Genomic DNA, 26,542 nt, shown 5'->3' on the forward strand with positions numbered 1-26,542 from the left:
TAGTGAAAAAAATGGCGGCTGTGTGAGTAGCTCAGTGTAAGTACTTTGGACCAGTTTGAAAATAATCATATTCAGTAGATGATTCTTACCCAGGAACAATGCTTTAGAATAATGGTAGGAAATTTAGAAACACTCTGTATAGGGGGTAGCAGACCCTTAATATTAGATTATGTAAAACTTCTGTAGAAGGTAATATTTATGTTTCATTGTGCAATGGCTGTCCATGATCTTTTACAAAAGAAGTTTTGTGAGCGTTTTTTCCAAGCTGCACTTCAATTGGAGTGCACCAGAAGTTATCTATATCATTATTACTTTGAAATTCAAAGTATTTAATATCGATAGTAACGCTGCACTAAAAGTGAAGTCCTTCTTCTACTAAGGACGACTATTTAACATTTATCATCATAAGGATGATATCAAACATTTTTATTGCACTCTGGTACCAAATATCAAATTTAAGAAACGTTTATTTAAAAATTAAGGAAGGTTTTACGCAAAAGAGCTCTGCAATAAATCCAAATTTATCAAGATGAAAGTAGGTGAAGAGAGTATTATTATTTTACACACAAATACAACAAGTAGTGTTGATTTTTTCTTACTCATTTTTTAATTCTATTATAATAATTATTGTCACTATTTTTATGGAAGGATATTATTTTAATGAACATTAAATTACTCACATCAGGTTGTACGAAAGGTGTTAATTAAAAATGGGTACGTGCTTCAACTAGTAAGGCATAAATTTAGAATAAATCATAATTATCATATCTGGATTGAGTTCAAAAGCTGTTCAGATTTGGTTAAATTTGCATGCGTCCTGACGGTTACACTGTTTCAATTATTTTTTACAAGTTAAAGTCTCTTATTCATTCATTTACTTTTGGTTGTTGGTTGTCATGGAAAAATTTGTAATGTGAAATTCTCAGCTTCAATATAATCATCAAAATTTTATATTTGTTTGCTTTTTAAATGTGAATTGTGTTTAAAAATAATTTTTCTTAATTTTTAACTTTATAAAATAGAAACTCAGGAAGTGAAAGTACAAATTTTTAGTGAGAAAACATGAAGAACCCAATACATAATCTATAAACTCCAGTGTTGATAGGAAATGACATTGGAAGCCGGCAAGACAGAACACCCAAAATGATCTCTCTGCTAATAAAAGCCATATGAATAAATAATAAATTTACTTTTGGTATATTGATGATTAAATAAAGCATTCCGACAGTTTTATTATACCCCGACCGCATTTTTACCTCATTCCTTATCAAACTATTGATAATGTTGCAATAGTTTGCAAGTTGCAAACTATAGTATACTATATAGTATAGTATACTGTTGCAACAAATAAATTGCTGCATGCAACATTTTTATGCACTAATAACATTTTTAGTGCACTAAAAACATAAAAACTTTTGTGCACACATAACACTATTGCATGCTTATCAAACTTACAAAAAAGCTTAATTTCGAATTCAGTGATTTGCATGCCAATTTATGGAGGACAAACCAACCTGAGCTTGTGTAGAATGAGGTGGACCTGCGCTGGGAAAACCGGGGAATTGCTCATCCCCACGTGGGGTGCGCTTTACAAATAACAATCCAAAAATAATTATTAAACAAGAAACTTCTCCAATTTCATTAGTAAAAACATTCTTTTAGAAAATTGAACTGATTATTTCACTTACACACACAACACATGAACAAATATGGAAGATTTATTGAAAATTGCAGTTTAACCAACAACTGGAATATTATTACAAACTCACAAAAAATAAACATTCAGTCATCGAAATGGGCTCAAAGAATTATGTTGTGTGAAAAATGAAGTTGTAAAAACGAAATTAAACAGAAGTTTATAAAGTAAGTTCAGATAATCTTATTTCAAAATATAAGGGTATCCTACATTACTGTATAATAAATGTAAAATACTCAATGAAAGCTATATTAATGGAACTAAGGACATCTGCTACAGCAAATATTGGTCAAGAGCTAAATAGTTCTTCGTAACTATTATTTATTCTTATTAGCCTATATAGCTGAAATAATTATTTTACAGTGATACAAACAAATAATAGAGATTATTATTCGTATAATGAATTTCAAACTTATAATTTTGACAAAAATGCAAAGAAACATAAATGGAAAAGAAGTTTGAGTTAATCCAAAACTGTTGATTACTCAATATTATTATTCCTCAGTATTATATTCTCAACTGATTTAGTTTAATAACGGAAGTTGATTTGTAGATATAAATGTAATATCACTTTCTTCGATTTGTTCCACATATCTTCTCCAAGTTTAAGTTATGATTAATACTAATCAGTATCCCGTGGCAGAGTGAAGTCTTTGATTTTGATCTTCAAAAAGTGAATTACTAATTTACTAGATTTATTCGAATAGTTTTCCACGTTTCATAACTTTATGGAGTCTATTCATACATATTATTGAACACAAAGTTCATGGGATTTCATTGATCAATCAGAAACATTAAAAACAAGTTCGATATTAAAATATATATATTTATTCTGGAACTATGCCAGTTAGTGCTTGATTCGTTTGAATTTAATTGATAGTGGAAAATTACTTGAGAATGTGATATTATAGTCAGTTTATGAGTAAAATAGCCTCAATTTTTTTCTTTTGTTGTCCTGTGATTGTGGCACCAATTTTCCAATTTGAACAGCAAGCAGTTATCATTACATTGTAGCCTAATGATATTGGCAGAGAAACAACAGACTACTCCTCTCCCATAATAAGACAGTTGAGAATAACAGTTTAATTCAATTATATAAAAAAATGTTCGGAATAATGCAATCAGGCAATAATGCCTAACTCGTGAAAGGAGGAAGAAGATGAAAAATGAATTAAAAATAAACTATCAATTTTCAATTTATCTAATTTATTTTCCTTTACTTTTGCTACTCTGTTAATTTTGATGTTTATTTTAATAGAGGCTGTTTGTATTTTGAAATAGGTAGGCTACTGTATGATAAAGACATTTTACTTTTACTTTTACTTCTATTGCCATATTATTCCATTTTTTTCTTACATTTTCTGTAATTGTTTTTTATGTTTTCTTTGCGAGAATAAAGTTATTATTATTAATCATTTTTTAGTACTATTAGAACAAGCTAAAGTAGCCTGATCTAATTAAACAATTTTATATCTAATTTAATTTAAATTATAAATGAATAATTATCATCAATATAGGAATAACTATATACCTACTTCAAAATTGTTTATATAAACACTACTAGTTTCAACTTTCAAGCCATTCTGTTATTTAACCTAAAAACTTAGTGTAAATAGGAAATATGACATTGATTAATACGGCATGGCAGAGTATCCAAAAGGATCTCTCTGCCGATAAAAGCCATATGAGTAAATAACAAAAATAATATTTATTTTTTTATATTTATTTACAATGCAAATGACACTAATGAAATATCAACATTGGCTGATAAAATAATAAGGTAGTCCTTGTGCTATTTTTCTTCCAAATTTATAAGTGACAAAGTCCAAGATAAGGTAAGAATTTTACATGTACAATTTTTATAACATTTTAGTCCAAAATAAAGATTAAAACTGTAATTTTTGAATTTAGATGGCTTGAATTAATACATCGATTAGAAATATTCTACTCAATTACCACTTGTAAAGAATAATATTGAGTTATTCAAGAAAATTTGGAATTATTCAAGAAACACAAACTTGTAACTTAGGACCGAATTCACCAAAACGATAATATAATGTAGATAATATTTATAATATATTGTTGTAAATAAATGAATAAATAAAATTTATGATAAATTCAAATAGTTATCATTTGTGTTACTACTGACCTGGAAACCATCGCCGCCTCCCCCACGTCCTCGACCTCTCCCCCTGCCTCCACCCGAAGCTCCCCTGGTGGCAGTTTCCAACATCTGTGGTGGGGAGGAATAATCATCGCCTCCTCCTCCACCTCCACCTCTTCCTCCTCTTCCGCCTCTACCCCCTCCACGGCCTCTCCCTCCTCCTCTCACGTTCCCTACTTCCGGAAAGTCACCAAATGATGTTTGAGGAGGCGGTTGTTGTTGAGGAGGCGGTCGTTGTTGAGGAGGCGGTTGTTGTTGAGGAGGCGGTCGTTGTTGAGGAGGCTGTTGTTGTTGAGGTGCCTGTTGTTGCTGAGGAGGCGCCGAACCACTAGGTCCTCCATCTCCTCCACCTCCTCCACTAGCCCCTCCTCCCCTTCCTTTTCCTTTGGAAAACACAAACCATCACATCTTAAAATCATCAAGATTACACCCCTTTTCGGAAAGCCAATTTTCTGACTCCAGCTGTTTAAAGTCTAGAACTTAGCTAAATCCCGAGCTCGGAAACCGGCCCGTAATATCATAGAAAAAATATAGCATAAGATTTCCATGGTAGGTCGTTTATGTTTAAAATTTCAAGCGGATTTCTTGTCAGCTCAAGCCGATTGCTGTCGAAAAATTTCTATTATTATTGTGTTGTAGGGGTGAGAGTGTAAGAATGACACAGTATGAGAGACTACCAGCGTCACAAACCTTCACGAAAAAAACTACATGGATTATCGGCTTGAGTTAAAAGTGAAAATTGGAACATAAACGTCCTATACCACGGGATATCTTCTTATGCTATCTCTTCTCTATGATGATATTCATAAAAAAATTGTGCTATGAATTACAGAGCGCTAAGTGTCATTGTTATTGGTTATCTCATCAGGTTGAAATGTTCAGTATACCGTAACCTATAAAATATATTATTTTTATAATACAATAAATTCATTTGTTTATACCAAAATGACACCACATGAAAATAACATTGAGAGAAGAAGAAGTAAATTTGTACAGCTTCTTGTTGGTGGGAAGTCCTTACGGTAAGGTCGTAATGTCCTACCTAGTGTGAATATATTTTGAACCTTGCAGGAGCTTCCCGTTAATATATTTATATTTTATCACAGAATACAGCATTGTATTCTGTGATTTTAACTTAATTGAAGGTATTTTATTTTTCATTTCATTTGTATTTGCTTTTTTTATAACCATAGGAAAAAGTTGATAGAATAAGTTGAGACTTGGCCTTCCATAAGAGAAAATAACAGTGTTGCCAGTTTGCGTAAAACTGAGTCTTTCTCAAATTTCTAATTAAACCACAGAACTGTGTGCAAAATATAATCCTCGATATTTCAGTAGTACTGAAAAGTTTTCGGATAAGATGGCGGACCTGCCGAAAGATCTCGTTGTCACAGTGAGTGATAAGGGTTTGAAAGAAAATTTAATTGTTTTTCTTTTGTTATCTCAATTAATCTATAATCTATAGTTATCATATTTTCAGTTCATGTAAAGAGCAGTGGCTCAAGTGGATGATATTATTTTCAGTCCATGTAAAGAGCTTTGGTTCAAGCTTATGCAATATTGAAATTATAAGTTAAACAATAAATACAAGGACATATGATTCACGAAAAATGCTCTGATAAACTTACCTCCTTTTTTCTTCCCCATAATTCACCTGAAACGGAAAAGACATGAGTTAATCAAGAAATTAACTGGCCACGATTTACTTGTTATGAAATAGTGTTACAACATTAGGCCTACTAGTACTTCACATGGAAAAGATAATGCCTAAATAATGAATAGAGCAAACATAAAGGAAGAGATTATTATTGATACATAACTTACTATTCATTCATTCATTTATTGACAATAATTAAAAAATTCAGATTTTATTATTGGTATTAAATTTTTCGATTAGTATTGAAAGTAGAAGACGGTAAACAAAATTGGTTGATTTTTTTGAGATTGAGATGTTCCTATTTTCTTTTCAATTTCAGCGAGCTTTTAGCTTTTCTCTTTTCGCTCCATTTTGTTCCTACTCTATCTCTCTGGCTTTATTCTTTTAGTCAGTATAAGAGTTGTAAGTAATAAGTATACGTTTTTAATAGGAAAAGGAGTGACTGGTTGGAGCATGTTAATAGGATGAGTGATGACCGGATCCCCGAAGAGGCCCTGTTCTATTATCTATTTGGAAGATAGAAAAGATCGCGGACGTCCCAGGTAGAGAGAGATAGGTTGATTTTAATGGCACAGAGGTTCCTAACAGGCAATAATTCCTAACCCCTGAAAGGAAGAGGAAGAAGCTAAGTGTTGTAAGTCTTTATCCATTTTCATTCTTCTCTATAACCAAGTGATGATAACTCACAATTATTTTCAACTCTTAATTTATTAAATATATATAATGTATTCTGTACATTATTTTCCTAATTGGAGAGAGCTGAATAAGTAGTTGTTGGGTTCTTAGTTACCTGCTGAAGTATTATATACGGTACCTTATATATAGCAATCCAAAAAGGTGATGCAAAGATATATTAATGAAAAAGTCCACTGAACTCGTAATGTTTTAATTGAAAAAAAGGTACAGATTCCTTTATTAAGTTAGTTCTTGTTGCATTGGTTCTGTTGGATGAAAAATAATTTGAGCATGGTCTAATTCAATTGAAGTGTGCATCCTGCTTTACAATACAATAATGTAAATTTATATGAATTATTTATTATATATTATTACTAGCCGTCAGGCTCGCTACGCTCGCCATATCCGGCTAGCCAGGGGGGCTCCGCCCCCTGGACCCCCGACTGGATCGTCCAGAAATAAGATCAGCGGGCTCGCTTGGCTCGCCTGAATTTTTCATTTGAGGATGCTTCATTCCATCAGAAAGTCAAAGTACTGTGAAAACGCAGAAAAGCTGAGAAAAACGCTGATTTTGGGCGTATCTTTCATGAAATATTAAAGTCACCTCATCACAACATTTTTAGACCCTACCTAAACCTCTGTCTAAAATTTGGACATTTTCTATCTATTACTTGATAAAAGAACTGAGAAAACGCTAATTTTGGGCGTATCTTTGGCGTTATTTTAAATTCCTTCTAACACTACTGTTACCACCCTAGCTTAGCTTCTGTAGGTACTAAATTTGAACAATTTCTGTTCATTTGTTCTCGATAAAGCTGAGAAAGCGCTAAAAAACGCTGGAGAAATGCAAATTTTGGGCGTATCTTTGGAAATTTTTTCCAAATCCGTTCTTATTGCGCCTCTAAAGGGCCAATTGAACATACCTACCAAATTTGAACTTTTTGGTCCGGTAGATTTTTAGTTCTGCGAGTGAGTGAGTGAGTGAGTGAGTGAGTGAGTCAGTCAGTCAGTCAGTGAGGGAGTACCATTTGAACAAATATATATATATATATATATATATATATATATATATATATATATAATATATATATATATATATATATAATATATATATATAATATATATATATATAATATATATATATATATTATATATATATATATATATTATATATATAATATATATATATATAATATATATATATATATATATTATATATATATATATTATATATATATATATAATATATATATATATATATATATATATATATATAATATATATATATATATATATATATATAGTGAGGTCCACGTTATAATGGCAGTAGAGAAAGATAGGAGAAAAACGTTGCCGATCCTCTGTCTTGACAATGTCTTCTATAGACGGTAGCTGATACAGGTTTATTGATGTAATATTAACAATTCATTCTTGTTTAAAATAATCAATTATATTTTGTTAAGCAAGAAATTATATTTTTCAATAATTTCATAATTAAGATGGAATATTTCGTTAATTGATTATTAATTCTACATTGTTAAAAGACGATCTGGCAACAGAGCAAAGCGAGAAAGAGATAGTGCTATCCGCTTGGTTGAATAATAAACAAGGATAGCAATACCATTGGCTAATCAAACACTGCCATTATAGCGTCGAACTCACTATAATAATGAAGGCTAAGGCTGGTCACACACCAATTAGTCAAGACAAGACTAGTCATGTTTAGTCACAATACTTCACATAGGTAGTTGCTTATGTAGTCATGTCTAATTGCAATGACGTATCAGTGTGTGTTGCGTCAAGGCTGGTCACACACACCGATTAGTCAAGACAAGACTAGTCACGTTTAATCACAATATTTCACATTGCGGGGGCACTTTAGTATATGGGCCGCGGAATCTAGCTAGCATTGAGACCTACATAGATTGAAAGAGGAGGTCAAGACGAGATCAACCATGTATAACATTGTTGTCGATTTCCAAGGATTAGGTGAAAAAACATGGCAGAAATTTCAAAATGTTTATATCAATTTTTATTTTTTATAATTTTTCTATGGCTACAATAAGTTTAAAAATGGTGCAATGTTATGTAAAATTTGACGAGGAATCCAATGAAACCAGTTTCAGGTTCGTTACTCCTGTAGTTTTTGAGATATTGCATAAAATGTGCAGAAAAGTGCAAATTTTTTGCTTTAAAAGAGGTTAACTTGTTTTCATGGTGATTAATAGGTCTTTTAAACTATTGGATTTAGTAAAATCATGAATTCTAAAGAAAAAATGTTCAGTTACTTGATAGTCTAAACTCAAAATTTTTCGAGATATTTGGGAAAATAAAAAAAAATGCACACTCAATACTTTTCAATTTTCATATTTAATCATTTTTTTACTAATTTTAGTGACTATTGAATTGACTAAATCTCATTTAGATTTTCCCAGGGAATCCATTGAAATAGATTTGAGGTTAGAAACTTTTATAAATTATCAAAATATTGTCACGATGTATATCGTAACTAATGAAGGGAATTGAGTTTAGGGCTTGTTATAAGACGCTCGGTTATCTCTGATGGAATCACAGAGGTCAACGAGCAAGCCAGCCGCTGGGCTACCGCTCAGCAGTGATGCGCATCCTTACTCCCCTCCATCTCGGCCACTGAGGGAGGCTCGTAAAAGGCTGGTAGGCAGTCAGCCTAGTTCGGGTGTCCAGTGCGAGCGGTCGACAGAAAGAGTGAAGGAAGCAGCGCGCAGCTAGCAACATAGTACATCTCGTGCTTTGAGTGTACTCCGAATCCTTCGACGACCGGGAGTTGTGTCTGAGGTTAAAGGTGGTTAATCTCAGACACTGGAAGCTCCGCAGTTCAACACACACTTGGACGAGTGTTGTTCGACTTTTTTAACGAGTTTGGGCATCAACCTGCCTGTTACAACCAGCAGCGACACGCCAGGTTTTGGTTAAAACCTAACTACATCTTGGTACATCATCGCCGGAACCTCGAATCACAAGAGGACCTCGAGAAAGGCCAGGGAAAGCCTTTGCGAGAACTCCGAGCTCGATCCGGACCCCAGGAAGACACCCGGTGCCCGTGAATAGGGACTTGGTGAACAGAGGCGATATTATATATATATATATTATATATATATATATATATATATATATATATATATATATATATATATATATATATTATATATATATATATATATATATATATATATAGTGAGGTCCACGTTATAATGGCAGTAGAGAAAGATAGGAGAAAAACGTTGCCGATCCTCTGTCTTGACAATGTCTTCTATAGACGGTAGCTGATACAGGTTTATTGATGTAATATTAACAATTCATTCTTGTTTAAAATAATCAATTATATTTTGTTAAGCAAGAAATTATATTTTTCAATAATTTCATAATTAAGATGGAATATTTCGTTAATTGATTATTAATTCTACATTGTTAAAAGACGATCTGGCAACAGAGCAAAGCGAGAAAGAGATAGTGCTATCCGCTTGGTTGAATAATAAACAAGGATAGCAATACCATTGGCTAATCAAACACTGCCATTATAGCGTCGACCTCACTATAATAATGAAGGCTAAGGCTGGTCACACACCAATTAGTCAAGACAAGACTAGTCATGTTTAGTCACAATACTTCACATAGGTAGTTGCTTATGTAGTCATGTCTAATTGCAATGACGTATCAGTGTGTGTTGCGTCAAGGCTGGTCACACACACCGATTAGTCAAGACAAGACTAGTCACGTTTAATCACAATATTTCACATTGCGGGGGCACTTTAGTATATGGGCCGCGGAATCTAGCTAGCATTGAGACCTACATAGATTGAAAGAGGAGGTCAAGACGAGATCAACCATGTATAACATTGTTGTCGATTTCCAAGGATTAGGTGAAAAAACATGGCAGAAATTTCAAAATGTTTATATCAATTTTTATTTTTTATAATTTTTCTATGGCTACAATAAGTTTAAAAATGGTGCAATGTTATGTAAAATTTGACGAGGAATCCAATGAAACCAGTTTCAGGTTCGTTACTCCTGTATTTTTTGAGATATTGCATAAAATGTGCAGAAAAGTGCAAATTTTTTGCTTTAAAAGAGGTTAACTTGTTTTCATGGTGATTAATAGGTCTTTTAAACTATTGGATTTAGTAAAATCATGAATTCTAAAGAAAAAATGTTTAGTTACTTGATAGTCTAAACTCAAAATTTTTCGAGATATTTGGGAAAATAAAAAAAAAATGCACAATACTTTTCAATTTTCATATTTAATCATTTTTTTACTAATTTTAGTGACTATTGAATTGACTAAATCTCATTTAGATTTTCCCAGGGAATCCATTGAAATAGATTTGAGGTTAGAAACTTTTATAAATTATCAAAATATTGTCACGATGTATATCGTAACTAATGAAGGGAATTGAGTTTAGGGCTTGTTATAAGACGCTCGGTTATCTCTGATGGAATCACAGAGGTCAACGAGCAAGCCAGCCGCTGGGCTACCGCTCAGCAGTGATGCGCATCCTTACTCCCCTCCATCTCGGCCACTGAGGGAGGCTCGTAAAAGGCTGGTAGGCAGTCAGCCTAGTTCGGGTGTCCAGTGCGAGCGGTCGACAGAAAGAGTGAAGGAAGCAGCGCGCAGCTAGCAACATAGTACATCTCGTGCTTTGAGTGTACTCCGAATCCTTCGACGACCGGGAGTTGTGTCTGAGGTTAAAGGTGGTTAATCTCAGACACTGGAAGCTCCGCAGTTCAACACACACTTGGACGAGTGTTGTTCGACTTTTTTAACGAGTTTGGGCATCAACCTGCCTGTTACAACCAGCAGCGACACGCCAGGTTTTGGTTAAAACCTAACTACATCTTGGTACATCATCGCCGGAACCTCGAATCACAAGAGGACCTCGAGAAAGGCCAGGGAAAGCCTTTGCGAGAACTCCGAGCTCGATCCGGACCCCAGGAAGACACCCGGTGCCCGTGAATAGGGACTTGGTGAACAGAGGCGAAGCCCGGTGCGCGGGCTCCTGCAGCTTGCCGATTCGCTCCGGAATCGCAAGAGGACCTCGAGAAAGGCTAGGGAAGGCCTTTCCGACGACCCCGAGTTCAATCCGGACCCCCGGAAAACACCCGGTTCCCGAGAATAGTGACCCGGTGACCGACTCCAGTAAATAGTTCCAAGACACACAAGAGGACACATTGTGGCAATCGGGGACGTTATTTCCGTCACAGAGACCTCCTTCGCTGCGGACACCGCAGCGTTCCTATTCCTCTCACTCCACGCCCAACCCTGTTTGGCAGTGCGAAAGCACGGCCCCTCTTACCTATAAGAGGGAAACATTTCTCCAAAGTACTCAAAGCTCTGTTTCAACCCCCGACTCGAACGAGGGTGGTTGGCGGACACCCCACCAAGACTCCTGTCCCCTGCTGCGGCCCACCCCAGTCGCCGACTGAGTCTAGCCGGCCCAGAGCGACACTGGGAATTCTAGTAGAAGAAGGTGTGGGCAAAAATCTACTCAGAAGATTGGCACACGAACGTGGGGCTAAAGGTAGGAGGAGAAGAACAGTGATGAGTGCTAGAGAGGAGAATAATTGCAGAGGCGAGGAAAGAGACAAGGAGGATACAGGAGACAACAGCAGTGATCCAAGAGTGGCCTGGATCTACAGGCTTCACAGGGATGAAGCAGTGAAATTCTCGGCCGCTGCAGGGCTACCTACAACTGGCAGAGCTCAGGAGAGCTCTTGTCGAAAACCACCTGAGGACAATGGTGGAGGCTGCCGGTCTGAACAGGATCGGTGGCGGAGCTGGCACAGGTCAGGAAGAGGAAGGAGCTGCAGCGCTGTGGCCACCAGTCGCGGAGGCCACTGCATGTTCCAGACTGGAAGAAATACCCAAGGAGACGTCTCCAGAGTTTGATGGCGACTCCAGCAACTCCTGGGTGTACAGAGTGCACGATCAGGGCTTGATTGATCTACTACTCGACTCAGTGCTGACAGACGGCACAAGTACGAGCTTGAGGAGTGCTCTACTGGAGCAACGACTGCGGATTGTTGCGATGCTCCCCGTTTTGGATAATGGGGAGGAGGTGCTTCGTCGAGGAGCGCGAAGGCCAGCACCAGTTAGCGAGGAGGCGGCAGTGGACACGCTATACCATGCAGAGCCTGTGCTAGTGAGGCCGGAGATGCCGGAGAGGCATAATAACATGCCTAGGCATGTATTGAGGTCACCTACCAGACCAGCGGTGCCTGCTACATCCTGTATGGACCCGGGTGCCGTGTGTGACAAGGTTCGAGGGTGGCGGCTCTCATATGATGGGAGTGGAGATGCTCCAAGTTTTATGGAGCGGCTCGAGGAGCTGCAACAAGCATATGGCTTGTCTGGCAGACAGTTATTTCCAGCGTTACCTGAAATGTTAGCGGGGAAATGTTCCTTATGGATGAGGAATAGGAGAGAACAGTGGAGACACTGGGACGATTTCCTGAGAGACTTTCGGTCTCGATACTATCCACCTACTTATGTGGAGGATCTTGATAATGAAATTCTCGACAGGCGGCAGAGAGAAGGCGAGCTCATAGAAGACTATGTTGAGGAGCTGCTAACGCTGATGAGAAGAAGAGGTGGTTTTTCAGAGAGGAGCCAGGTACTGAGATTGTACAAAAATCTTCTACCACGCTATAAGCTCTACATCAGGGAGGCTGAAGAGAAGACCATAGACGACTTGCTACACTTAGCGAGACAATATGAACGAATTAAGTTCGAGGAGAAGAGTGCTCAACAGAGACAACGAGCTGTGAAGCAGGAGGAGGTGAGGAAGCAGACCAAGCCTCGACAGGAGACTACTACTACACAGCGTCGGAGTGAACAACCTCCAGAAGGCCCCGTGTGTTGGCAGTGCAAGAAGGTGGGACACTGGAGATCAGAGTGTCCGGAGGTTTCACTCTGCTCAAAGTGCGGGAAGCCACGACCAAATTGTTCCTGTGAGAGAGAGCAGAAGAAGACTTCTGATAAAACAGCTGTGGTTAAAACAAGGCTTCAAATCCAGCTAGAGCCAGAGCTCCAGGATGACAACCGTCTTTTCACTACAGTGGAAATGGGAGACAGACAGTATAGTGCTCTTCTCGACACCGGAGCAGATCCAACTATATTAGCTCTAAAGCTTTTAATAGTTTGGCAGCAGTGGAACGAGAGCCTGTGCAGCGCGGCGCTGTTATGGCTAACGGAGCGGCTGCACGTCTGCGAGGTGGTGTTATAACCAACCTGAAAATCGGCAGAATATCCCTATCAACAACACTCACAATAATGGATGGGCTTTCTCCAGATATTCTGCTTGGTATGGAGTTTCTTCGTGAGCACCGGGTGAAAATAGACCCCCATTCCCGGTCAGTGGAATGGGATCCTCATCTCGTCAAAAAGCACATTGGAGACGATATTTCCACTCCAAAAGTGGGAAAAGGAGCTGTCAACTCGAGGCTGGCTACTGTTAAACCCCAGCCTGACATAGGGAGGTCAAGGAAGCCACCTGGAATTATTCCTGTGAAGAAGCAGGAGAAGAAGAAATTTCCTCAAGTCCACGAACACGTAGGAGCCGTGTGGAAGACTGGAAAAGAGGAATTTATTTCTCAGAAAATTTCTCCAGCCCGTGGAAAGTTCATTTGCTGGCACTGTAAACGAGCTGGGCACTGGAGGTTCAACTGTCCGGAAAAGCCGTACCGGAGGCGGAAGAAGGAGGATAATTTTCAGCAAGGAGCTGGAGATAATCGTCGAGCAGTGCAGTCTAGAAGACTGCCGGTGCTGGAAACTGCACTCAAAGTAGTTTCAGATATTGGAGACAAGAATTATAATGCCAACCGGTATTATAATTGGAAAAAGAGGACGATGAAGGTGAACTCTGGACAGCTAGTCTACAGGAAGGAGTGTCACCTGTCCTCGGGTGCTAATCAGCTTGCCGCGAAGTTAGCGCCGGAATTTTCTGGCCCATATGAGGTCGAGGAAATGTTGAGTGCCGGTAAGAGGTTTACTGTGCACAAGAAGGGCACCAAGCTCCAGCCACACCTGCCCGAAGATGAGGAAGAGGATGGTGATGGAGCAGTTGCGGAAAAGGTGGACGGAATTCGAGCGGATGGACAGCAGGAGGCCGAGCGAGTCTATAGAGGGTCGCTGCCTATCCGGAGGATGGGATACCAGAGAGGTGTCACGCGCCGCCAATAAGGAGGTAAGAGGCGAGAAGGGGTGAATATCATAAGAGTTCAATCAAACCACAGCTGTAGAGCTGTTTCTGATTTATATTTTATCCCATTTAAAATGAGGAAATTAAATTTTGTTATCAAAGACAAAATTGCATAGAAATTGAAGAAAATTAATTCAGAATTATTAGCAGGAATTTATTAGCCGAATTTTGAAAATTAATAGCATTAGCACGATTCCGAAAATAATGAAAATATTAAAAGACTGACAATATTATTGTTATTGAAAGAAATTGGTCAATAGTTTATTGCAAGGAAACAGCATACTCCGTTTAATTTTTCTCATAAAATAGAGTTCTACTTAAACTAAATGGCAACTCAACCATTACAGTTTAATTATTATAATCAGTCATAAAGCACTGGCTGAATTAGATGGAAAAAATTATTATTGTCAAATTAATGCGTTTCTTTTTATCTGAAGGCAATCCCAATAATTTCAGTTTGAAATTTATTTACAATATTATGATGTGACCAAGCAAGGGTAATGAAGAAAATTTTCTATAGTCTATGACTAGTTAATAACAGCTAAAGTCGATTCCAACTAGACTAAATTTTCTTGATCGGTATATTACCGATATTGTTGTAACCAGGTACAGGTTGTAACGAATTAAAATTCGGATGGATAAATGAAAATTCCTACTTGAAGAAATTTATAGGTCTAAGTGGAATAATAGGCTAATATCGCCAAGTATGATAACGTTTAAAGATTAGATAATATCAGGCATCATGGCTAATTTATAACGGCCGAATAGAAATGGAAATAATTTTGCTACTTATATAATATTATATAAAATATGAAAATTTGAGGTTAGGCGTAAAATATCTATTGATCGGCGACCTAATGATCGACTGAGTCGCATAACGTAGAATCTAGCCAGGCACCTTGGCAGAAATTTATTGTAACTAAATAGTATGGAACTTGAGGAACCAAAAATCCACATGGCTAATTGTTATGATATGAGAAACAACCTATAATCTTTAGAAAATTACTTTGCATGTAAAAAACGTATTAAAAACCCAGACAAAAATAATTTAATGTATTAAGGAAGTAGGAGGTTCTAGGCGCATGTATACTATAATAATTTGCATGAACCAATCAAATGGTAGCAATTGATGGGCGGTAATAGTGAGCCGATTCTAATATATTTGTATATATTCTATAAATGATAAGAGTTTATGAATTATTGTTGTACTGTTTATGTTTTGGATACGGCCCGAAGGCAGATAAATTATCAAAGATGTAACATAGGTAATAATTTAATAGTTTGGTACGAACTATTTGAGCCTTGAATGGCGGAGGAACAGATTATTTAAATTTTATGTAAATTTGCAAGTCGGAAATGAGAATTGTGAAAAAGAAGGTAGAACTAGCCCACTTGCCTGCCAACCACTACCATGAGATGTCACCAAAAATTGTAGAGCGCAATATCTTACTGTACCTTTTAATAACTAAAGTTAAATCGAATTATTTATTTTCTCATAAGACTTTGTGATGCTGTAGTAAAGCAAAAGTCATTTAAATATTTTTAATCCCTTGGAAGAGACGACTTCGGCCACCAATAATCCAGGACCACCAGGAGTTTGGATCGCCATCAGCAGCTTATAGAAATAGTGATAGGGCGCCCTCAGTGCTTCGAATGAAATAAGAAATAAAAGCTAGCTCGTCGAAAAGGTTTTAAAGATTAAGAAATTGGTAAAAATACTTGCGCAAGTTTTAAAATGGTATAAGAGATATTTTATTGAATAGTAACGAGTCAATTCATATATCAAAAGATACACCAATCAAAAAGAATACTAAGTTCTAAGCTGATATACAATGTTCACATGATCATTGATTCTATAATATAATTTACGATAATATAATGTAGCTCTGGTTCATTAGATAAATTGATCTATCTATTTCCGTCAGGTGCCGAATCTTGCACCCTGAGATAATATTTTTATTATAAAGAAATTTATCGGAAACTATAGAAATTAATATATATTTTGATTATTGATTTGTCAACTTATCATGCTCTGATTTGAGAAGTTTATATATGAAATAGGATTATCCAAATCGACAAGTAACAGCAAGTTGATGTCAAAGCTACATGCAGATAAATGCATATATGATCAATGAGGTGAAAGCACATGGTAAAGTTTCGTGCTATAGAACTCAAAAATAGTACTAATTTATGATATTTTATTGATTTCGTTTCTTGTTTTGTCATATATTTTTGTTGCTCTATATATTTTTTCTTTTGATCTATTTTTGAGATATTTGTTAATATATGTATCAAATTTTTCATGGTGTACTATTCATTTTATTCCTCAATACTATAGGATATAAGTTATATTTATATATATTTTATGAATTATCAGTATTATATTGTTGCGAAAGCTCACGTCTGAGCCTATGAAGATTTTAGTGAGATTATATCCTAGGAAAACCACGACCAGATTTTATAATTATTAAAATAACTCTCATGCTCTACCGATTGACGCCAAGCAAGAGGCTAAGCGTTATTCCACCAAAAGTAACGTGACAAGGTTAACAAACAAAACTTGCAGTAGCTTGTTTTCTACTTGCCATAAATAGTTGGTGGCGAAATGAGTGGATAGAGAATATTAGAAAATATTATAGATCAGTATGATATGAATAGTATTTTAAGCATGAGGTAATGGTTATAATAATAATTGAAATTATTTAATGAAGCTAGTGGTAATTGCTTTAATCCGGGTAAAGTGTTACGATGCAGTTAATTAACAGACGTTATTATACTGTGGGATAAAAGTGAATTACGTTGCGATTAATTATTCATGTGGAATGAATAAATTGCGGTGATTGTGAGTCGAGATGTACTACAATCGGTGGTTATTAGCTTCAGATTATGATTTAAATTTTCTAATATTTCACTTGAAAATAAAGTCGGAGGACTTACTATAAATTGGAATAAAATAATTATTATTTCAATTGGAATTAATTCTATGTTGGATCGAAAATTTGTTTGTGCTGTGCTGTACAGACAAGATAAATAAAATAGAAATAGAAATATATTTATTAGCCGATAAATACTTAAAATAGTACAGTGGGCCATGTCACATATAAACATCTCCATATAAAAAGAAATACAGGTTACAACATACCTATAAACATCAATCAATAATTATAACACAACAATTCTCGTAATTATATAAATATATCAGTCAGCTTGGAAGAAATTATTTATAACATCACAAGGGAGATCAAAGAACTCTCCAACACTGTACAGTGGGTTCTCTAAAAGCATCCTTTTCACTTTTGTTTTGAAAACAGATATACTCAGATTCCTGGAACACAGCGGTAATCTATTGAAAGCTCTTATTGATAAAACGTCAGATTGACACTGCAACTTTCTCAATCTTACATAGGGAACATCCAAATAATTACTCTGTCTAGTGTCGTGCCTATGCATTTCTGATCTACACTTCAAAGTATGCAACTCATTTTTTACTTTATCAGAAGAAGCATAACATACAAACTGAACACTGTCATAATATGTGTGATTTAAAAAGAGGACGACAATGCGCATAGTAGTCTGAACCAGTCATTATTTAGTACTTTTTTCTGGAGTAATAGAATTCTTCCCACATTAGCTGCCCCTCCCCAGAGAGAATAAGCCCGTACATCATTACACTCTGGAAAAAACCCAAAGTATGAAATCTTCAAATACTGATGAGGAACAAGATTTTTCAGTCGTCTTAACAGAAACACCACCCTGCTGAGTCGTCCACACACCCAATCAATGTGACTTGTCCAAGTTAGCTTGGAATCCTTCGACGACCGGGAGTTGTGTCTGAGGTTAAAGGTGGTTAATCTCAGACACTGGAAGCTCCGCAGTTCAACACACACTTGGACGAGTGTTGTTCGACTTTTTTAACGAGTTTGGGCATCAACCTGCCTGTTACAACCAGCAGCGACACGCCAGGTTTTGGTTAAAACCTAACTACATCTTGGTACATCATCGCCGGAACCTCGAATCACAAGAGGACCTCGAGAAAGGCCAGGGAAAGCCTTTGCGAGAACTCCGAGCTCGATCCGGACCCCAGGAAGACACCCGGTGCCCGTGAATAGGGACTTGGTGAACAGAGGCGAAGCCCGGTGCGCGGGCTCCTGCAGCTTGCCGATTCGCTCCGGAATCGCAAGAGGACCTCGAGAAAGGCTAGGGAAGGCCTTTCCGACGACCCCGAGTTCAATCCGGACCCCCGGAAAACACCCGGTTCCCGAGAATAGTGACCCGGTGACCGACTCCAGTAAATAGTTCCAAGACACACAAGAGGACACATTGTGGCAATCGGGGACGTTATTTCCGTCACAGAGACCTCCTTCGCTGCGGACACCGCAGCGTTCCTATTCCTCTCACTCCACGCCCAACCCTGTTTGGCAGTGCGAAAGCACGGCCCCTCTTACCTATAAGAGGGAAACATTTCTCCAAAGTAAGTCTGTCAGTCTGAGTTTGATCGTGCTATTGTTGGTTTTGGAATTAGATCACGTCTCGAGAGTGAATCTAATTTTTACTCAGCCTACCATCATGAGTTATTATTGACGGTGCATTAATTCATTCAATTATTACTATTTGTGCTGATTGTTGTGATTATTTTTCGGAAAATCAATATTTACTGAGTGTGAATTAATTAACAGCTGTTGTGTCATTATACACGCCTCGTGTGAATAATTACTTTGAAAAAGTAAATTAAGATTTATTTCGGGGTGAAATAAGTCTTGAAGTGAGAAAGAGAGATTGAGTAATAAATGTTCACTGATTGTGAATTAATTAGCAGATGTTATCTGTTATAATAAACACATTCTCATTTATATCCAATGGATGGTTACTTTGCATAAGTAAATCATGTGATTGATTTCATTATTGAAATGAGCAGTGAGAAGTGGAATATTAAGTTGAAATTTATAGTTCCGATTTTATTATTGTGATATAGTGAGAAGACTGTGATCCTCATAACAGATCGAAAATGAATTATTATTTCGACCACCTTTAATTGTGATATAAAATCGAAATATGTGGTGTAACATCACAACTAGTGGCTTCATGTCAACCATATAATTCAGTATTCTACATCATATTGTCATCTCTCATCTTTTATTGTGAACAATAAGTTGCTGGTACACTGAACTAACTGAGGGTATCCATCACTCTGACACTTGGAAATTTTCCTGGACTCCAAATCACCTCTATCAACTTCTGCCATCTATGAAGTGTTACATTGTTGTGTATCACGTTTCTTCCTGAGGACGAGGACTACAACTTGAGTCTACTTCCTCGACGAGCTCCTGGGATTATTGGAGCTGTATCTCAGCTGACTATTGCTGAGACCACGACGAGTTCCTGCCTGGTCGTGTTGGAGATTCATCCCAGCTGTCTGATGCTGGAAGTAAGGCAGTGCGCAAGCACGGCGAAGTCTGGCAGTGCGCAAGCACGGCCGCAAGCCCGGCAAATGCAGTGCGCAAGCACGGCAAAGTTTGGCAGTGCGCAAGCACGACCGCGCAGGGCGCAAGTCCGGCAAATGCAGTGCGCAAGCACAGCGAAGTTTGGCAGTGCGCAAGCACAGCGAAGTTTGGCAGTGCGCAAGCACAGCGAAGTTTGGCAGTGCGCAAGCCCGGCAAATGCAGTGCGCAAGCACGGCGAAGTTTGGCAGTGCGCAAGCACGGCCGCGCAGGGCGCGCAGTGTGAAAACACGGCACGCAGTGCGAGAATATTTGGAAAAAAATGCAAGAAAATTTAGCATTTCAGCTTTAGAAGAGTTCAATATGTTTCCATAGGCATAGTGCAGTTAGCTTTTCCTAACCTAAACTTCTTCCTAATCTAAGCTTTTCCCAACCCAAGGTTTTCCTGACCCTAGATTCTTTTAACCTAAGCTTTCCCCAATCTAAGCATTTTCCAACTTAAGCAATTCCTAACCTAAGCTTTTTTTTCCAATCCAAGCTTTTCCTAACCTGAGCTTTTCTCAACCTAAGCTTTTCCTGACCCCAGCTTCTCCTAACCTAAGCTTTTCTTGATCCAAGCTTCTCCTAACCTAAGCTTTTCCTGATCCAAGCTTCTCCTAACCTAAGCTTTTCCTAGCTTGAGCTTTCCCTAACCTAAGATTATCATAGGTAGCAAATAATGGAGTTGCAATATTTTTATTTGCCCAAATATCTCAAACAATTTTGTGTAGATAGGCTATCAAGTGACTGAACATTTTTTCTTTAGAATTCTTGATTTTACTAAATCCAATAGTTCAAAAGACATATTGATCACCATGTAAACTAGTTAACCTCTTTTAAAGCAAAAAATTGCACGTTTCTGCTCATTTTTTGCAATATCTAAAAAACTACAGGAGTTACGAACCTAAATCTGGTTTCATTGGATTCCTCGTCAAATTTTACATAACATTGCACCATTTGAACCTATTGTAGCCATGGAGAATAAAAAAAATAATAAAAAATGATATAAACATTTTGATATTTTTGCCATGTTTTATCTCCTAATCCTTGGAAATCGACAACAATGTTATACATGATTGATCTCGTCTTGACCTCCTCTATCGATCTATGTAGGTCCCAATGCTAGATTCCACGGCCCATATACTAAAGTGCAGCTCCAGCAACTATGTGAAGTATTGTGACTAAACGTGACTAGTCTTGTCTTGACTAATTGGTGTGTGTGACCAGTTGATTGAACCTAACCTTGACTGGTAAAACACACTGGGGGAGCCGTACACTGTTCAAACATAAGATTTGAAATAGCAAAAGAACTATATAATTCATCAAATTATAAGAAGCAAAGTTGAAGAGCAACAATTCTTTTATTCAATACTATGATAAGGCTACTTTATAAAGTTTACGTGTCATTTCATAATATAAGTTGTTAACTTTGCTCAGAATAAAAAGGAGTAGGCTGAGTTACCAATTCAAGTGGTATACCATCATAGCGTAAAATAATTTTAAGTACCGTACTTAGTACATGACTAGATACCAATGTTGTAATATGATGAAACTTTTTGTACGGAAGCAAATTTTAGAAGAATAAATAACTTACAAGTAGTATTGCTACTTCCAGAATCCTTGATGTAAAGTAACTGGTCACAATTTATTTTTACAATTTTATAATATTGCAATTATTGCACCACAGAAGTCTAATCTTTGATAAAAGACAAACTAAAGCTGAAGAATGTGGAACAATCTGAATGCTCCCTTTCTTCCTATCCTGTTTCTTCTTTGTTGCTTTCTGCAAAAAGCCAAGACAGCTCCTATGCCACCTTGATTTCCCTAGAGGGGAATCACATATCGAACTTCTTTTGAATGCTGTTAGTCTTTTTGCAACACTTCATAAAATTGCTCGAATGAAGAGCAAGCCTCATCAACTGGTCGAAGAGTGTGAATTTTTAAAAATGTGAGGTCAACGTTACAGTGGCATCATTTGATGCTGCTATCCTTGTATAGCCTATCATTTGACAAAGCAGATATCATTTTCTAGCTCTGCAAAGTTGCCGGATCGTTTTTTCAGTCACCAAACACCAAACCAACAGTTTAACGAAATGAAAACTGCTGTTTGGCCGTAACCGACAGAATCGAATTTCACCACACCCGTTTAGGGTCACGTGACTTCGAAAACTCCAGTTCAAACTGACCGGCCAAGTTTGGTCGGTCAGCCTTCGAAAACGGGCGATTATAACCTAAAAAATGTTTTAGATTGCACTACCTACTGTCGCGTTTCTGTGTACTGCAATCGTAGAGAGCTGAATGTTAAGGTCACATACTAATGTATTGTCATTTCAAATGTTGTTAAATACCGTACTCAGTTGATTATTTTGATATTTTTTCGAATTAGCTATGAGTTAGTTAGCTAATTCATTAGGCAGTAAGTAGTTTATTAAAATATTGTTGAATTCACTTCCTATTTTCAACCACTCCAACTCTTTTAATTTATTTGAATAATATGTCTTCTTACATTCAATAATATTAAAAAAAATCTATTAGATTAATGAGAACTGTTCACATATATGCAGAGGCTCCCTCTAGTCCCTCTAAACGTTTTTCCACTCAACGTTTTCTCCATGAGTTTCTTATTAAGCTACCTATTATAATTATATACCCAATTAAAACTAATTAACAGAAAAAAACGAATAATTTTTATAACTAATAATTTTTATAACAAATAATACCTATAACTAATTTACAACACTGGAAAAACTATTGAAATAAGAAAAAGGCAACTTATATATGTGAAGTTTTGAGTTACCTTTTTAATGACTGTTTGGTTTGCAAGGGCATTTTTCCAAGTGTATTGAAAAACATTAAGGTAATACTTGTACATAAAAATGCGTTTAAAAAATCTTGAAGAATTTCAGACCATTATCAATTGTACCTGTGCTATCCAAAGTATTCAAGGCCATAATGCTAGACCAGATATCAAATCATTTTGAAAGCTTTGGTATTTTTATATTTAATGACATAATTTTGTAATATAGAAGGTACCGTACTCATAAAGTAGGATTTCTTTTTGCTGATGATTTGAATCTCAAAGTTAACTTAGTTGTAAATCTAAAACAGGAGTACAAAATGTTCTAGTTGATCTCTACTCCTTAATGGTTTGTGTGCTAGTAATAATCTCTCATTGAACCTAGAAAAAATCTGATATGTTCACTTATAATAGAAATTTAATTAATGAAGTAGGGACTGAACCTTTAGAATTTTTAGGTACTTCTTGATTCAAAACTTAATTGGCAACCACATGCAGAGTTCATTAGTAGAAGACTAGCAAAGGGTATCTACTTGCTGAGGTTAAAGTCAATTGTAGACATTAATGTATTATTGAATGTGTATTTCTGTCAAATACAAAGTTTTTTGTGCTATGGTAATAAATACACAAATTTGCATGCAAATGAGTGTTTTTTATCATGATGCTCAAAGTAACAAATAAAAATGGAAAAATATATTGGATTGATCCAACTAATACCGTCAAAATTCTTGATTAATATTCCCCAATCTATTAAAAATCTCAAAGTACACGAATTCTTTGTAATATTGATATGGATGAGGACTCTTTTCTTACAAATCTGGGAATATGAATAGGCCTAGTCTATTCTTTGTATGTCTTAAGCTGCGTTTACACTAAAGTTATTAACAAAATGTTAATAACTTATTCCTTATAGATTCTATTAGATTGAACATAACTTATCATACACGTGATGATCATATGTGTTTGTTAATAATGATTAAGTTATTAACATTTTTTTAATAACTTTGGTGTAAACGCGGCTTTATTCAGTGTTAGTTATGTAAAATAGAATAGAATGACTCCCTTTATTTTTGACCTAGTACATAGTAGTAATCTGAATATTTTATTTATTTAAATAGTGTCTTTCATGGATGGGACACACAGTAAGCACCGGTTGACGTGTGGGGTTTCTTGAACCTTTGGATCCTTGAATCCGTCCCTTCAAACATAACATGACTCATGGATGTGAACCCAGAAATAGAAATAATATCACAGTTCAACAGCTCAGGTTCACTATTTCGAAAAAAATCGTGTGTATACATCTGTAAAACATTACAATTCTTTACTACTAGGAATATCAAATCATTGCCTCTTGCATTCTTCAGAAGAAAATTCAAAACTGTGCTGGATGTTTTTATAGCATACAAGAATTTTATGTGATTGACTAGATCAAAACTATTTGTAGACTAATACTACTATGTATTATGTAGTGCCTATTATTGACGTTTATAAATGCATTGTTAACAATGTATTTAATTATAAATATTCTTATTTGTATTCTTAACATGTTAGATGTTAGAACAACAAACTATGAGAGCACGACAAAGTTTTTAGGTTATAAAAATGACGTCAAGCGGGTTCACTGCCTTCACGATACTCTAAAACGACGGTTTCGGAATCTTTGGTCAGTTCGTGCTGGTGAAATCCGTCAGCATTCAAAACTTCTGTTCAGCCAGGAACCACAGTTTCGAAACCGGCGGTTTAAGCAACTTTGGTGAAATTGGGCCTTAGGCGACTCGTATAATAACTAGTTTAACACAAATTCAAATAATGGTAAAATAATAAATTTAAAAAAATAACTAAGAAATGAAAAATAAATAAACTTGAGTAGAATTAAGATTGATTTTATTGATTATGCAGGCCAAGAAATAAAACTCATAATTCCGGGGGAATGAAGAAGGAATGAGTTCGCAACTTCGCATCCTACACAATACTGTACGGTATCTTATGATGTGATGAATTGATAGAGAGAGAAAAAATCAATATGATAAATCTTTTGATAGTTCTGGCTTTGCATGGGCAAGTTATCGTGATATAACGTGAGCAGAGCAGGGCTTCGGCTGCCTCCCAGCCAATGATGTGATACAGCCATCTGTCCACACCCCTTCGGGTGTGCCTAGGTATAGTGAGGTCCACGTTATAATGACAGTATTTGATCAACTTTGGTTTTGCTATCCTTGTCAATCATTCGCAATCCTGCATCCTTGCGCTTCCACAACTTGAACTTCACTTCAGGACTCAGGGTTGCCGATCAAAAATTACCTTGAATACGGTACGTTCAAACATTTAATTGAACTGGAAAAATCAATTACATTGTCAACCAGGCAACTATAGTGAGGTCCACGTTATAATGACAGTATTTGCTCAACTTTGGAATTGCTATCCTTGTCTATCATTCGACAAAGCCGGTGGTACTATCCTTTTATAGGTCCACAACGATGCCAATTATGTTTTTCACAGTGTAGAAACATAATTAATTAATGCAGAGAATCGGCAACGCTATTCTCCTATCTTTATCCACTGTCATTATAACGTGGACCTCACTATAGCTTGAATGTTTTACTTGAGTTCCTTGAATGTTATAGCGATACCTATATTCAATCAAATTTACTTTTTCTCTTACTGTTGCCATTTTTTTCAAGTTTTTGCAACTTAGAATTCCCTTCGCCATATTGCTTCTTATCTCTCCAGTCATCCTCTCACAAACCTTTGCCAATATTAATACAAATGAATAAGTATATAAATACAGAAAAATAGAGATTTTAATGGAGAGAAACATCTTCAATATTTTAAATCCTAGATTGACATATTATTTATATGAATGTGTAATTGATACGTTTCTGAATATTATTTTGGCAGTAATATAGAAAAAATAGAGATTTTAATGGAGAGAAACATCTTCAATATTTTAAATCCTAGATTGACATATTATTTATATGAATGTGTAATTAATACGTTTCTGAATGACATTTTGGCAGTAAATAAGTCTGGGGTGGAACAGTATAAAAAGCCAATGACGCACCCTCCACAAAATATCCCAAATTTTAGTATAAACTTTTTTACTTAAGTATCAACATAAAAATAATAATAATAAGGGTGTTGGTATGCATGGTACATAGCCTGCAACCAAAGAGATCCCATTGTTACACCGCTTGCTTACTCCCAGGACACTCCTGATGTTCAAAACTGGAATGTTTTATCTCGGCTCCAAAGATCAGATATCGATCTGACTTTGATTTGATTATTTCAAGGGTGAATAGATCTACAATAGTAATGTCATACATATGATATTCATTATACAGAGTGAGTCATATGTATGGTAACCCTTTAATAAATTGGAGACTGTTGTGGATATATGTAATACGGTACTGTAACTTTCAGGGTGAATTATTTTTGAGTATTGAACAATAATTCACCCTGAAAGTTACAGTACCTTTTGACGTACAACCGAATTTCAACCCCTCATAAGGGGGTGACTCAGGGGTTGTAGGTCGAATATTATAAATGTAAACACCCATTGTGTGGTACATCATTTTAAAAGCCTTTTTAAAACTAGAAAGATAACATCAATTAAAATATTCTATGATTCAAGATTTCTTTATTGCAGAATACATTGATATGCAATATCAATATCTTTATCATAGATTAAACATGGTAAATAAAAGTGTTTAGGCTACATTCAAAGAAATGAAAATACAAACACAAGCATACAAACATCAAACAAAATACCCTCAAATTAGAAACTCCTCTTTTCTATATAGACATATTTCTATTAACATCTATTTATGGCTCTTTTAAAATTA

At 36.1% G+C, this 26,542-nt stretch overlaps 1 protein-coding gene across 1 annotated transcript in view; it reads right to left on the bottom strand.

Annotated features, from left to right (window-relative positions):
* LOC111052925 (protein argonaute-2) overlaps window positions 1-21,686 on the bottom strand; it is a 65,264-nt gene extending 43,578 nt beyond the window's left edge. The window contains 4 exon segments of the mRNA XM_039437704.1: window positions 1,515-1,586; window positions 3,846-4,243; window positions 5,489-5,514; window positions 21,498-21,686. Coding sequence (XP_039293638.1) covers window positions 1,515-1,586; window positions 3,846-4,243; window positions 5,489-5,507 — 489 coding nt within the window. The 5' untranslated portion in view covers window positions 5,508-5,514; window positions 21,498-21,686.
* Window positions 21,687-26,542: the final 4,856 nt, after the last annotated feature.

The sequence above is a fragment of the Nilaparvata lugens genome, chromosome 11 (assembly GCF_014356525.2).
Source record: "Nilaparvata lugens isolate BPH chromosome 11, ASM1435652v1, whole genome shotgun sequence".
In the NCBI taxonomy this organism is placed as follows: domain Eukaryota; kingdom Metazoa; phylum Arthropoda; class Insecta; order Hemiptera; family Delphacidae; genus Nilaparvata; species Nilaparvata lugens.